Consider the following 14,355-nt stretch of genomic DNA (forward strand, 5'->3'; position numbering starts at 1 on the left):
CTCTTCTGCCCACTCGTGATTATCCTTGGACAAAGGAAAAAGATGTGCATTGCATCATATTAAAAACTCCTTGTAATCCAAGAATAAACCGAAAGATTCATTGGGTTGTAACACGATTGGATTTTGGTGCAATTTGTGAGTAAAACTTCAATCTTTCACAGAAATTGCACCAAAAGGCAAGTTAAGGATCAACATTGGAGGCAGAGAGTGTCCAATACATCACCTGTTTGCTAGATAACAGTATCTTTTACCTCATTGCCTTGATCAATCAAATCAATAATGCCTGCCAACTTCCGGGGAATGACCCAACCAACTCTTCTTGGAAGTCCATATATGTACTTAAATTTGAAGGGGATGCTCTCCAACGGGTAAGAAGAAGCAAGCAGAAATGTAGTACTACTGAGTTCTATTTAAGAGCTTAATTAACAATACATAATACAACAATCTAATACATTTTTACCAGCTCTAAGTTGAAAAGGCCTACAATTAGTCATGAGCATTAAAAAAAGTTGTTAGAGAATGGATTCTACCTCCAATGGCGACATTCGAGAGGCAGCAGTCAAGCTTGCCCCACTCAGCTGCTGGGAGGCACTTCTCAATCCCAACTGTTGCAGCTGATGGACAACATGTGACATCCTTGGCCGCACGGAAGGAACATGCTGTGTGCAAGAATATACAAGGTCCACCACCTTCTGTATCACCGCATCCTCAGGGATATCAGAGATGATGAGTGGATCCAAAAGTTCAGGGTACCTGTGGGTCTGAACCAGGGGAGTCGCCCACTCAAATATGCTCTGCCAACCCACCGAATCAACTGCCCGTGCGGGCCTACGGCCACTAATAATTTCCAGTAGCAGAACCCCGAAACTGTAAACATCACTCTTTGTGGTGAGCTCATTTCTATACACAAATTCTGGAGCCAGGTATCCATGATTGCCTTCCATCGCCGTCCGTTCATGCATTACTTGTCACGGAACAAACTTTGAGAGACCCACACCCATTAAGTGTGCTCCGAACTCTTCCTCAAGAAGGACGTTGTTGGCACGGATATCCCGGTGCACCACATGTGGCTTCACCTTGTCATGGAGGAAGCTGATTTGGGAGATGAGGCAGAAATAATAAAACTATGAGATAAAGACGTACTGAGGGAACAAGTAACATACCCATACTTTAGTAGACGACTGGGAAATCAGTCAAAGTTTGATTCAGACATTATCTTTATAAAATTGTAGTCTCAACTTGGTACTAGCCTGGCCACTGGCTTCGCTAGTTCCAAGTCGATCAATGAGTTTTTCTTGATTTAGAATTCTCCAGAGCGACCCATCAAAAAAGATCAAAGCAGACATTAAGGAACATTTCATGTGATTTAAGATGTATGACAAATCCAATCATTTTTGCCTCATACCAGTCCACAATTAAATTGCATGTCAACGTAAGGAGAGGTTCATCAATCATTACCTACAACTTAATGCCGATAATTAACTGTATCAGCATACAACTCACGTGGTTTAGCATTTTTGTGTTGACAATGACTGAAAGTAGCTTAAGTAGACCCATCAAACAACAATATATGTATTGTCAGGGAATGATTGACACACTCAGCCTGTCTGCCATGATATATGATCTTGTTGAAGTAAAATATATCAAACATTGCTTCGAGTTATATTTCATCAGTTATAGAGGATGTGAGCAAGCCAGTGAAAGGAGGCAGAAGGTCAGACAGGGGTAAGGAACTAATACGGTAAACGTCCAGTAAGTCCTCCGGACTACTACGGTAAACGTCCGGTAAGTCCTCCGGACATATTCTATTTGGGAAGGAATATAGCGAACGGAACTTGCACTTGTGGTTATAGAATAGAAAGTCTCAAAGGTTTATATCAAGACATTATGGTGGCTGGCTATACGGTCTTTGAAGCGCTGCAGTGGCTGGAGATCGACAAAGATTGTTGTAGGAGAAACCTAATTCTCTCGGGCAATGGCCGCAGGCCATCATCTCCCCGATCAATGCCGAAAAGCCCTCGTGAACATGACTCATTTTCAGGTAGTAGAGGCGAAAAGTCACCAGAACTCCTCCCGAATCGTAGAAGACAAGCAGAAAATTGGAATCACTCAGCCAATTGGAACTGCGGATCCTGCGAATATTACAATTTTGGCACGCATAATAGATGCCGAAAGTGCTCAAAATACAGAGATCTCGAGCAGGAGAAGGAAGGAGATAAACCGAGGATGGATAAGAGAGTGTCCTCTGTTCTTTTTGACATGGGAACCCTGGCGAAATATCCAGAATTTGAAGTAGTAGGTAAAGAAGTGGAAGACCTAAAAAACGAGCTAAAAAAAATGCTTGATTGGGCGTATGAAAACTGGTTCCTGGGACCTTAATGAGATATGGCAGTGGGCTATTAAAGAACGGCATCTTCCACTTCTACCAAGGGTGTGTTTGGCATACCGTTTGAAATAGCGTTTGAAACGCCGTTTTGCAAAACGGCGTTTTTATGTTTGGTTGGCCAGATCAAAACGGTGTTTTAAACTGCAAACGGAGGTATTGTGTGTTTGCTTGCAAATGCTCCAAAATGGAGTTTTAGTGGTAAAATGACCAAAACGGGCATTGTTTGGTTGGCCTCAATGTAACTCAACTACTCTCTCATTAGGCCCAATATTAAAAGGTCATTAGGATCTCATTCAAACACAATTAAAATTAAACATCATTGCCATAAATAGTTATATTATTGTTCACAAAAAATAAATTTAAAAAGTGGCACAATGAGTAATTTAAATAGCATATAATTCATCACGAATGCGGTCCCGAACCGAACCCATGAAAGCATCATCATGTGCATAGTCAAATGTGTCATTCTGATCCATAGCATGATCATAACCCAAACCAACATCAACAGTAGGCATATATGTATCATCATGGTCAGCTTTATCGAACTCCTCATCACGACTTGCATGCTTTTTGATGTAGTTGTGCAGACATTGATGCTACAATTAGTTGTATCTGGGTCTTTAAATCGAATTTAGGCATTTGGGATAGCAAAGCCCATCTATTTTTCCATACACCAAATGTGCGCTCTATAATGTTCCTAAGAGAGGCGTGTGCTTGATTAAATTTCTCATTTGAACCACTTATTGGTTGAGTACCATGTCGAAAAGTTGGAACATGTGACCTTTCTCCCTTGTATGGGGCCAAGTATCCCTTCATATTGGGGTAGCCGGCATCAACCACATAATATTTATCTAAATCAAAATTTGAAAAAAAAATTATGTAAGATATTATATATTATAATATATTGAATTTACAGTATTATTTGTGTACTTACCTCCACTTGGGTGAGGAAAATTAAGATCGGGTGTACGCAGTGCCTCTGAAAAAATCCTTGTGTCACGAGCAGCACCTTCCCATCCTGCCCATGTAAAGGTGAAGCACATGTCAAAGTCACAGCATGCCATGACATTTGTTGAGGTGTAACCTTTCCTTCCTCGATATGGAATTTGCTCTGTTTGAGGCACAATCACTGGAATGTGGGTGCCATCAATAGCTCCAATACAATCTTTGAAGTATGGATAAAATTTTGCCCTATTTTGGATGTATGCAGGAATAATATCATTGTAATTAGGCTCTGGCTTAATCATATCAGACGAAAATCGCATTGCACAAGTTAAGATTTTATGAAATTGCCAGCTAAATGTCTCTCCAGAATGTTGGAACCGCTCCTGCATATACCTATTAGAAACGCCATGTCCTAATGTCATTAGAAACATTGCCATTATCTCCTCAATAGACATTGCTTTCGTTGGTGTTAACCCATATCTTGTTTTGAATAAATTGCACAAATTCCTAAATACATGTTTCTCCATACGAAGTTGCTCATAGCATCGATTTGGTGCACCATCTAATAGGTCCATGATAAATTTATGCCCAGTGTATTTACCTGTTCGGCATGGTGTCTTGCAAAAATATATAGAATAATACCTAATTGCATCTTGCACACCTTCAACAACCATGGCCATCAAATATTCATCATCATAATTTTCGTCACTGTCAATTGATTCAATTGATGCATCGGACCCATCTCCTAAATCCATATTCCCAGCAAATAAAAAACCAACAACTAGCATATTCAAATCCCGTATGGCACACCAAGGGAAGATGTTACTGGTATGCTCCAGGCCTCTGTAGTGTAAAAACAGTTCAAAATAAATTATCTACAAATGAAAATGGTATAGCCAAAAAGTTATTCAACTAACATATAAAAACCAACTAGTTCAAAATAAAAGTAACAACCAACAAGTTGCAATAGCCAAAAAACTATCAGAAGTTCACAACCATCAATCACAAGATAAAAAATAACTTCAATTATCAACATCCAAGTAACAAAAGTTCACAACCAACAGATAGAAAACTAATCAATGGGCTGGGGATAGTAAACATCATCATCATCGAATGACGGTTGCAATGGGACTCCCAACTCATAATGTAGCCAGCCAATCTTTGTTTTGTCATCTCCCATAGCCACGCACAATGCACGATTCTCTTTCACCTTGAACAATTTGCAAGCGGCATAAAAATTTAGTGACCCCCTCTCATAACTTGGCAACAAGGCTACTTGCCTCACGATTTCAGTCTTGTCAGCATCAAACTTCTCCATACGGACAAATGTAGTCGTGCTCCTGCTTTCCACTGCAGTCGCGAGACGCTCTAAGTTTTTTGAAATATGATTTGCAACCGATCTTCTTTTTGCAACCCCTTCTTTTACATTAGGCTCTCTCTTCCTTGCTACTACAACTGGTTCCATCTCATCTTCACCATAAACAGGCTCATTCGAAGATATTGGTGTGCCTATATCTTCATCTCCCCTCTTCCTCTATATGTTGTTTCTCAACTTGGCTTGTAGAAGGAGAAAATGCAAGTCTTCCAGTTGCAGAAACATCTAAGAACAACTCTTCAAGATCCCAGCACCTTTCCAAGGCTCGACTCCTAAAGCACGCATACTTTTTATTTCTCTACACAAAACAAAAAAAGAAACATTATCATTTTACTGAAATGAAAAAAAAACTTATAATAAAAATAAATTAAGTTTAAGTTTATTGATTACCTTAATTTGAGTATCCCACCAATTGTCTGATGCATCTATGCAATGCTTTGCATGATCAAAACCCAAACCAGTTGCACTGGTCAACAAAGAATGCCACAACTGCCACTCCTTTTTAGTCGAGTCCCAATGATTTTTCATTTGTTCCTTAGGGTCTGTTCAGTTGCGCATATGAAACGGAAACGGAAAGGAAAAGGGGTCCTGTTTCCGTGGAAAGGCGCTAAATGTTGTGTTTTGTTGCCGGGATAGAGAAAGCGCGCTGAAAACAAATGACCGATGTGGAATCCCACTAATCCAAAGTGTCTACCCCATTTTCCCCACTCCAAATCCGTCACTGACGCTTGGATTCGCGTTATGTTCAGTGGAATCGCACAACATCGTATTTGCCCCTCATAAAAATAAAATAAAAAACATTGTATCTGCCCTCAAAAACAAAAGACTACTTCACAAAAAAAGCCCTAACCTCTTCTCTCTCGCTCATGCATCGCCACAGCCCTGTGATATCCAGAGAGAGAGAAATTTCAGAGATAGAGAGACTTGAGTGAAATCTTCTTCCTATTTTTACCCATTTTCTTTATCCCTATCACCTCTCCCATCAACAACCATTAAAGCCCTAGCTACTTTCTTTTGGAGAAACCCTAGATTTACGTTCCATGGCCAGTTACCATTGCTAACCATCACCTTCTTCCATCAATATTTTTTTTATCAAAAAGATGTGTAGAGAGAGTTAGAAGAAAGGAATAAAAATTAGAATGGGGTTTGAGTATTTTCATTTCCAAGAATTCCACCATCAGCAGCTCTATTCCTTCACCATTTGAACCCGATCTTGCTATCAACAGATCAGTTGCATCACTACTCATTTAATTCCACAACCATCAACCGCACCTGCAATTTCATTGCCTGGGACAAGATCAATCTCATTCAATCTCAGATTTTCATCGCCCCATCTCCACTCCATCCCAGGTTCTCTCTCTCTCTCTCTCTCTCTCTCTCTCTCTCTCTGCCATTGTTAAATCTAGTTTTTAGGGTTTTTTTTTTGAAAGAAACCATAATCAATGTTTGGTTGGTTTCATTCAAATGTTGGTTTGGATTTATTGTTCCTCTTTTTTTTTTCCAGAAAACCCAGAACAAAAATTCGATTGGGTTAATTTTTTTCAACAAACCCTAATTAGGATTTGTTTTACAAATTAGGGGTTTTTAGATATTGTTTTCCAAATTAGTATTTTTAATGGTGATTTGGGTTCGGATATGAATCATGTTGTTGATATTATGTTGTTGGTTTAGGCATTTTGGTTTTATTTTATATTATACAAATGTTGTTCTATGTGTAATTTAGGTCTCTCTCTCTCTCTCTCTCTCTCTCTCTCTGTGTGCAGACTTGATAACCCCATTTTCATGGACTTGATAACCCATGTGTTGTTTCTTTTCCGTTGCCTGGGAACTGAATGCACATTCCTGCTGGTTTCTTATCTGTTTCTTTTCCGTTTCCTGACAACTAAATGCGTACTCCTGCTGCTTTCTTAGCTGTTTCTTTCCCTTTCCCTTTCCTATTGCCACGTCATTTTCGTTTCTTTTCCATTTTCGCTGCGCAACTGAACATACCCTTAGTGAATCCCTTGCTCGTCTTCTCATTAAAACCATCAGTTGCTAGCGCCCACCCTTCCTTACTCAAGTGTGAACCAGGTCTAAATCCCCTCCTAACTAAGTCCTTACATATGTCAATCCAAGCATAATGGCTAGCAGTGTCCCATTGAGCTTTCTTAATAATCACTTTTCCATTTGCCTCCCTTTTGTAGTCTGGGAAGATTTTTTTGCCTGATCACTTTCCATCTAAAAAATTCAAAGCGTAAGCAAGAAATTCTCTAGAAAACTCTACAAGGGGTCCTCACAAAATTAGAACTAAAGAGAAACTCATGCAATGGTAAATCATGCAATGGTAACATCAGAAATTTGCAAAGACAAACTCAATCGTGGATTCCTCACAAAATGACCCCCAAATAAGACCCTGTTTGTTTACTGAGAAAATGAACACTTCGTTGAACAATCTTTATTTCATGCAAATAAGACCTTGTTTGTTTTGGATTTTGGGAACCAATTGTGAGTCCAAAACCGATTATTGGGCCCAACAAAACCAATTGTTGGACTCAAATTTAGTTAAATTTTGAGATCAATAATCTGTTTTGGAAATTAGTTTTGTTGCGACAAAATGATGTAGGCAACCAAATGATCCCAGAATCTAATTCAAATGGTGTGGGCAACAAAATGATCCAAGAACCATCTTCAAAAACAACTTATTTCAATTCAACCAAATAAAAATTATAAAAGTAAAGAGCAAGTTTTAGAAAGAAACAAAAATATAGGCATGGTTTGTGTAACTCATTGCAAGATGCTTTTGGATTATATACATTGGTAGTTCACATTAAAGTCATAAATATGGGTTTTTAGGTGTTTCTTTTGCTATTTGAGGTTTCCTTTGCTGTTGCCTACTTCTCAAACATTGACTTGAAGTTCACTCAACAATCATATGATTACAATAATCACTTGCACAAGAAGAATCAATGTGGGGTTCCTTTTCTTTTTCATCTAAGATAGGGAATTTCAAAGAAGATGGTATTGATTCATGAAAAGGAAATTCAGAAAAAAACCACTACCACACAAACATTTTAATTTTGATCACAATAAGAGCATTCGTCATGCTGACAATTCTATATCAGAAGTAATGATTCATATTTTTTGGTTGCAATGATTCACAAGTTCTTTTTTAGATCTTTTGTACTTTTTCCAAGATTCATTCAATGAAGGATATTTGTTTACTATTTTATTGTAAGTCAAGTCAATAAAGCCAAAGACTTCAGTAGTATAATAGCATAAATCATGTGGCTCACCATATAAATAATAATCAACAAAGAAAGAAAAGAGAGATTTTATACGGTGTAAGCCCTTATCGCCCCTTATTTTTCAAAAAATACTTACGGACCAAACTATATGTGTGGGACCCGATCCCGCGAGAGGGGTGGGGCGCGAGCCACCACGCTCTCTCTTGGTCTCTCGTACCCACGCGATTGGCGTGTGCTCTTTTATTATTGACTTTAATTCATCTTTTATGTGAACTTGGGATCACTGTAGCAATCCGAATTCCACACAAAAGAGACTGATAGAGTCGCCACCTAGATGTGGGATCTAGGACCCGCAATTAACCAGAAATCTAGACTCGCTACCTGGTTACGAGAATTGAAGGTATGGGGAGTTATCCACCACATGCACCATTCCTGCCCGATAATCGGTCTTCGATTCCAAAAGCTAACTCTTTTAAATTTATTTTAAATGGCTCATTCAACTCTATGTTAATGTGCGAACTATGTGACATGCATCCTATGATCTAATTTCAATGTAGATCCTAAGTGTGTATCTTGATTACTTTATTTGTTTGAATTCAACCTAAGTGAAAGTTCTCCTAAAATTCTAATTTTATGGAAAATCCTAAGTGATTTGATTAAGCATTTACAAGAAAATTAATATACAAAACACCACAATTTGTTGTAGTGCCGACTCGCAGTTGGTATGCTATCATACATCCAAGCTGCCTACGTACCCAAGCCTCACTGGGATCAGAGTCGACGTAGTTCGGTGCACCTAAGCTAAGCTACATATGCCTAACTCAACTAAGACACCGATCTAGACTGATTTGACTGTTTCAACAGTTTTAAGAGGAGTTATTTAATTCAAGTTGAGGATTTTATTATCCTAGGATTTCATCTAAGATGCTATATGATTCTTATCTAAATGCAAGTTGTTCCTTAGACTAATGCAGGTTAGCCTACATCCTAGTTCACTAGGCTTGTCCTAGGAAAAGATTGGGTGACTAGTGTAACTAGACCTATGGCACGGTTGCTATCTATAGCAAACGTACGTGATGAGGCTGAACTCCTAACTCTAGGACTCCCTAAAACCTAAGACTCCCTAAAACCTAGGACACGACCTGACACCAGTGTTCCTAAATTGGGCTCTAATGGTTCTTACGACGGAAACCGTGATCCAACGGTTCCGAAAGACACAAGACAAATCGATTTAAATTCTCGAGGTTAATGAATTTCAGATTTCAAGGATTTTCAGTTTCTGGACATTCAAGGATTACCAATGGTTCTAGGGTTCACCAATTTCGGCCCAGAATAGCATCCAAGGAAGGGAATCGTGCGCTCTTTCCTTGCGCAATTTAATACTTAGGTTAAAGCACCTTATTGCCTGGCATATCTCAGGATTTCCGTGGACACTAACCTCGGAGCCAACAACGTGCTATAGCTTAAATATTCAAATTGTCAAAGATCGAGTGCAATAGGGATACGATTATGGATGCGCTGGCTATTTTTCCAGGAAAATCTAAAGATCCTAAGATTTCTGTTTCAATGGATTAAGGAGTTAATATGTGACAGAGATTTAAGGTTCTTTAGAGATTTTCAGATGATTTTCAATTAATTTCGGATTTTCAATGAATTTTATCAATTTTAAACATATGAGTGATTTTACAAGTGAAACTGTTGCAAACGAATTCGAAATGAGTTGAAACTTCTACAGCAGCAAGATATGATGAAATGTAGCTTACTGAAAGATTTTTACAGATTTTTACATTAATCTCATATTTAATTTTGATTTAACAATTAATTGATCAGATTGCAAAAATAACACAGAAACTACTAGAAATAGAAATATAAATTCAATGAAATTTCTACAGAAATAAGATATGAGTAAATATAGCGTGCGATGAGATTTTCATGAATTTTAGAAACTATTTACTATCAATTTCGGATTTTTCAATTTTCAGCCCAGATTATGAATTAACACTACATCCCATATGAAACAAGATCTAAATCACTTGAAACTTTTACAGCAACTAGAAATATGGAATATAAGACTACTGTAAAAATTTTGAGAATTTTATCTGTGATCTTATGTCAGTAAAAATTCTCCCAAAATCTGATAATTTTTAAAGAAAGCATAAAATAATATACCAAACAAATTCTAAAAATTCTCAAAAGTTCATGGTCGAATGTATCAGTATCATATTATTTTCCCACGAAATTTAATTAACTTTGGAATTCGTTTAGTATATATTTTATTTTTCTTCGTCAAAAAGATATTTTTGAAGAGTTTTCTATTTTTAAAACACAATTTTCGAGAAAATTACGACTCCGGAACACGTCATTCAACCTTGTTCTGATGTGATGAACACAAGAAAAATTTAAAATTCTAAAAAATAGATCATCCTGAGATGGCTATTTTTTCGAATTTTGTAATTACTCAGCCATTATGTTAAATAAAATATCACTCTTCACTCAAATTTTTGAAAACCTTTGATCCAATGTCCGATCCGATCTGATAGTTATCTTAGTCTATTTAAGTAGATCATTGTATTAAATTTTGGGACAAAACGGAATTGAAACACCCATGCAGATCATGAATTTAAGCACACACGTTTAATATTGAATTAAAATCATTTAAATACTTAAAAATCATGCAAAAATCTAAAAAAATACCAAATAATCCTGGAAAAATCCGAAAATTAAGCACCTACCTGTGATCGAGATCCTTGCCGAATCCAAAAGCCGTAGAGTCCGAAAAATCTGAAAATCCCGCTGACGCTGCGATCCGCTTCTGCTTTCTTTCTCTTTCTCTTTCTTTCTTTTTATTTATTTAAAAAAGAACTACTGTGAAGATGGAAAGGGGGATCGGGAGAGGGAATGTGGGAGTAAGAGAGTGGTAGAGAGAGGCCGAGAGAATGGGAGGGAGGCCGAGAGAGAGAGATTTGCAGAGAGTGAGAGAGAGAGAGAGAGAGAGAGAGGGGAAGGGAGAGATATAGAGAGTAACAGAGGGTAGGAGGAGGAGGCAAACTGAAAACAGAGAACCGTGGGGGGTATCCAAGATGCTCTGTTTTTATTTATATATATATTTTTATGGATCGAGAGAGATGAGAGTGAGAGAAATAGATGAGGGGAGTAGTTGAGAGAGAGATAGAGGGAGAGAAAAATAGATGAGGGGAAGAAGGGAATTAAAACAGAGAGTAAAAAAAAACAAGAGAGTGAGAGGAGATGGAAAACAGAGGGACCTAGGGAGGGAAACCAAGGGAGAGATGATAGGAGATAAAAAACAGAGGGACGTAGGTGGGTGGTGGAGAGAGAGACAGATTTGCAGAGAAAAAGAAAAAAAAAAAACAGAGAGTAAGAAAAACACGTAAATGCGTTACTCTGTTTTTACAGTTTTTCTTCTTTTCTTTTTTTTTACACGGGGTGTTGAGGGAAAGGGTATATGGGAGATGGACGTGGGCTGTGGGGAGTGTGGAGAGAGGAGAGTGAGAGATGGCCGAGAGATTTTAGAGGGTGAGAGAGTTGTGGTGAGATGAGGCTGCTGTGAGAGGGATCGTTGTTGGGAGAGAAGATGGTGGTGGGAGCGGAAAGAACAGAGAGTGAGAGAGAGCTTCTGATCCGGGAGAGATCGATAGATTGCTTCAGCAAGGAGAGGTTGAGGGAGATCGTGAGAGGGCTGCTGTTTGGGATCGATCGGGAGTCGAGAGAGATGAGAGGGATAAAAAAAACCGAGACAGAGAGTCGTTCTCCTTGGGGGAAGAGACCAGAGAGAGAACCGTTCAGTAGGCTTGAGAGATGGTGGAGTGACGGATGTGGGAGAGTGAAGGATGAGGAAGATGAGAGAGAAGCTGAGGAAACGATCCTCTGTTTTTCCGAAAATTCCCCTCTCCTCTGGTTTTCCCCATCAGGTTGTATATAGAATTCCCTTCCCAGCAATTTTTCGAAAGTTGCCTCCTCCAGAATAGAGAGATGCCAATTTGTTTGCCAAAACCAGCCATGGGGTTGCCTGTTTCACGCTTCATTCCCCCAAATAGAACGATCCCTATACTACCAGCTTATAGAAGGCACAGCCACATTAGCTGTCTTTTTTTTTTGTTTTTTTTTTAGAATTTTTATTAGGGAAACTCAATCCCAAACGGCTAGCTCTACATTAGATCCATTCTTAAATAAGGCCCACAGGCCCACACATGGTGGCCCATTTTAGGATGGAAATATGCCCAATAAGCAAGGCCCACACATGGTGGCCGAATTTGGGATGGAGTCCATTTGAAATGATCCTAGCTACCCAATTGTTGGGTCGCGGCATAAATCATGTCCATTAAATTTCAATGCTTTTAATCATGGTCCCCACATAAATTTGACAAAATGCTTTACAAATATGGTGGTGGGCCCACACCATGCTGAGCACATGGTGGGCCCCATCCCGTAGTTTAAAACACATGGGCACCTTCTCATAGAAATCAATGTTTTAATGATTATTCCAAATAAAGCCGAAATTCATTTTCCATGGAAAAATGTATGGTTTCATTGTTTGACCTAAATCCAACCAAGTGCTCAATGCGGGCCTACCAAACTGATCCAAATTCTCTCTTGCTTTAATTCTTGCGAACAACCCCTCTCAACAATTATCAGGACGACGCCAAACATGACGGAAATAACCGAAAAGACCAAGAAAACAAGAGGAGCGGACACGGGAATGTAAGACACTGAAAAAGACTGATAACAAGAACACTAACTTCTTTGTTGATTAAAGCAGAGCAAAATGGGGTGTCTACAATATGATGATCCAAACCGTCCATATTACCATAGCTTAAAATAGAGACTGGGGGGGGAGAGAGAGAGAGAGGTCAAATGGTGGGAAAAATAAAATAGAGCATTCGTCATGCTAAAAATAAAACAGAGATTGGGGAGAGAGAGAGAGAGTCCCATCTCCATATTCATAAAAAAAACCAGAGAGAGAGAGAGAGAGAGAGAGAGAGGTGCATACCTTGTCTCTTTTGGCGATGATTTGCTTTGCACAGACGGAGAGAAGAGGCAAGGAGACGAGAGAAAGGTAAGTTTGTGAGAGGAAAACCTAATTATGCACAGAAGCTAAAAATAGTATCTAGATTTCACGCATTTTATTTTCTTTCGTGATTATGGGAAAATGGGTTTTGGTGAGGGCAAACACGTAAAAACCCACAGCCCAAAAACTCCGTTCAAAACGGTGTTTTGCAAACGGACCTCCCCCCCTCCGTTTGCAAAACGCCGTTTTGAGGGTTCAAAACGGTGTTTCAAACGGCGTTTCAAACGGTGGCTGTGCACACAAACACTCTCAAATGGCCGTTTGGCCCCAAAACGGTGAGCTAGGCATGTAGCTTAGTTTAGGCCACCGAACTACGTCAACTCTGTCCCAGTGAGGCTTGGGTACGTAGCCAGCTTGGATGTTTGGATGGCATTCCTTGCACGAGTCGACCCGACACACATTTTAGTAGGATTTTAGGATTTTATTTTGTTTATATCTTTAAAATCTAACAAAATCTGGCTGTTTTGAAAGAAAAATAGAAAACAAGTAATTACTGTAATCCTAAAATCATGAAAAATTCACAGATGATCAAATATGAATCATATTATTTTTTTCTTAAAATTTCAGCCTTTGATGATAAGTAGATTTTGGAAGACTCAATTTTCAATGAATAATCAATGATTTCCTAGTAACTTTAAACTCAAAACACAATAAAAATTTGAAATTTAAATCAAAATTTTTTGAAAATTAATTAAAATTTTTCTACATCATCCTAGTAACATAAGTAACTGGTTTGAAAAGAATTTTTTTTTTAAATCTCACTTGTAAATAGAAAACCCTAATTGCACGTAGAACGATGCTTCGATTAGAAAACCATGAAGAAAAGTGATTTTTCAAATTTTTTTCCATAAAATCCTTCAAATATTTAAGATACTGATCTGGAAAGTTTCGTCGCTTTTCGAATTCGTTTGGTATATTTTATAATTTACTCAATTTTAAAATAATTTTTAAAGGTATTAAATTAAATAAAAAAATCTCGAAATTTTTTGAATGATCTTGAAATAATAAAAAACTACTAGAGTCAAAATTTTAGTCAATTCCAACTTGTTTTTCTATATATTTGATTTTTCTCTTCGAAAAATCTCCCCTTTCTGAGCAATTGCTCAAAAAGCAAAATCGGCGTCAAAACGAATCAAACTTGGCTTAAAATTTAGGTTTCCAGAAGTTTTTAATTTCAGAAAAAATCGAATTTGAAGAAAACCATTGATTCAAACCAGTTGCTTTGAAAATTGATTTTAAACCCATATCGAAAGAGATTTGAAAGAAAATTGATCTTAAATCAAGAAAAACTTTTTTTTCAGCAATAATTTGGATTTAAAAAGATTATGATTCATATTAG

At 38.0% G+C, this 14,355-nt stretch overlaps 1 protein-coding gene and 1 pseudogene across 1 annotated transcript in view; both read right to left on the reverse strand.

Moving 5' to 3' along the window:
* Nucleotides 1–512: 512 nt before the first annotated feature.
* Nucleotides 513–1,455, reverse strand: LOC143888622 (C-type lectin receptor-like tyrosine-protein kinase At1g52310 pseudogene; annotated as a pseudogene).
* A 3,393-nt stretch (nt 1,456–4,848) lies between these two features.
* LOC143888623 (uncharacterized) overlaps nt 4,849–14,355 on the reverse strand; it is a 37,162-nt gene continuing 27,655 nt past the window's right edge. The window contains exons 7-8 of the mRNA XM_077393062.1: nt 5,097–5,172; nt 4,849–5,004 (exon numbers count right to left, since the gene is read on the reverse strand). Coding sequence (XP_077249177.1) covers nt 4,849–5,004; nt 5,097–5,172 — 232 coding nt within the window. The remainder of the gene's footprint in view (nt 5,005–5,096; nt 5,173–14,355) is intronic.

The sequence above is a fragment of the Tasmannia lanceolata genome, unplaced genomic scaffold (genome assembly GCF_043159265.1).
Source record: "Tasmannia lanceolata isolate RefF3 unplaced genomic scaffold, GAP_Taslan_0.1 ptg000012l, whole genome shotgun sequence".
NCBI lineage: Eukaryota > Viridiplantae > Streptophyta > Magnoliopsida > Canellales > Winteraceae > Tasmannia > Tasmannia lanceolata.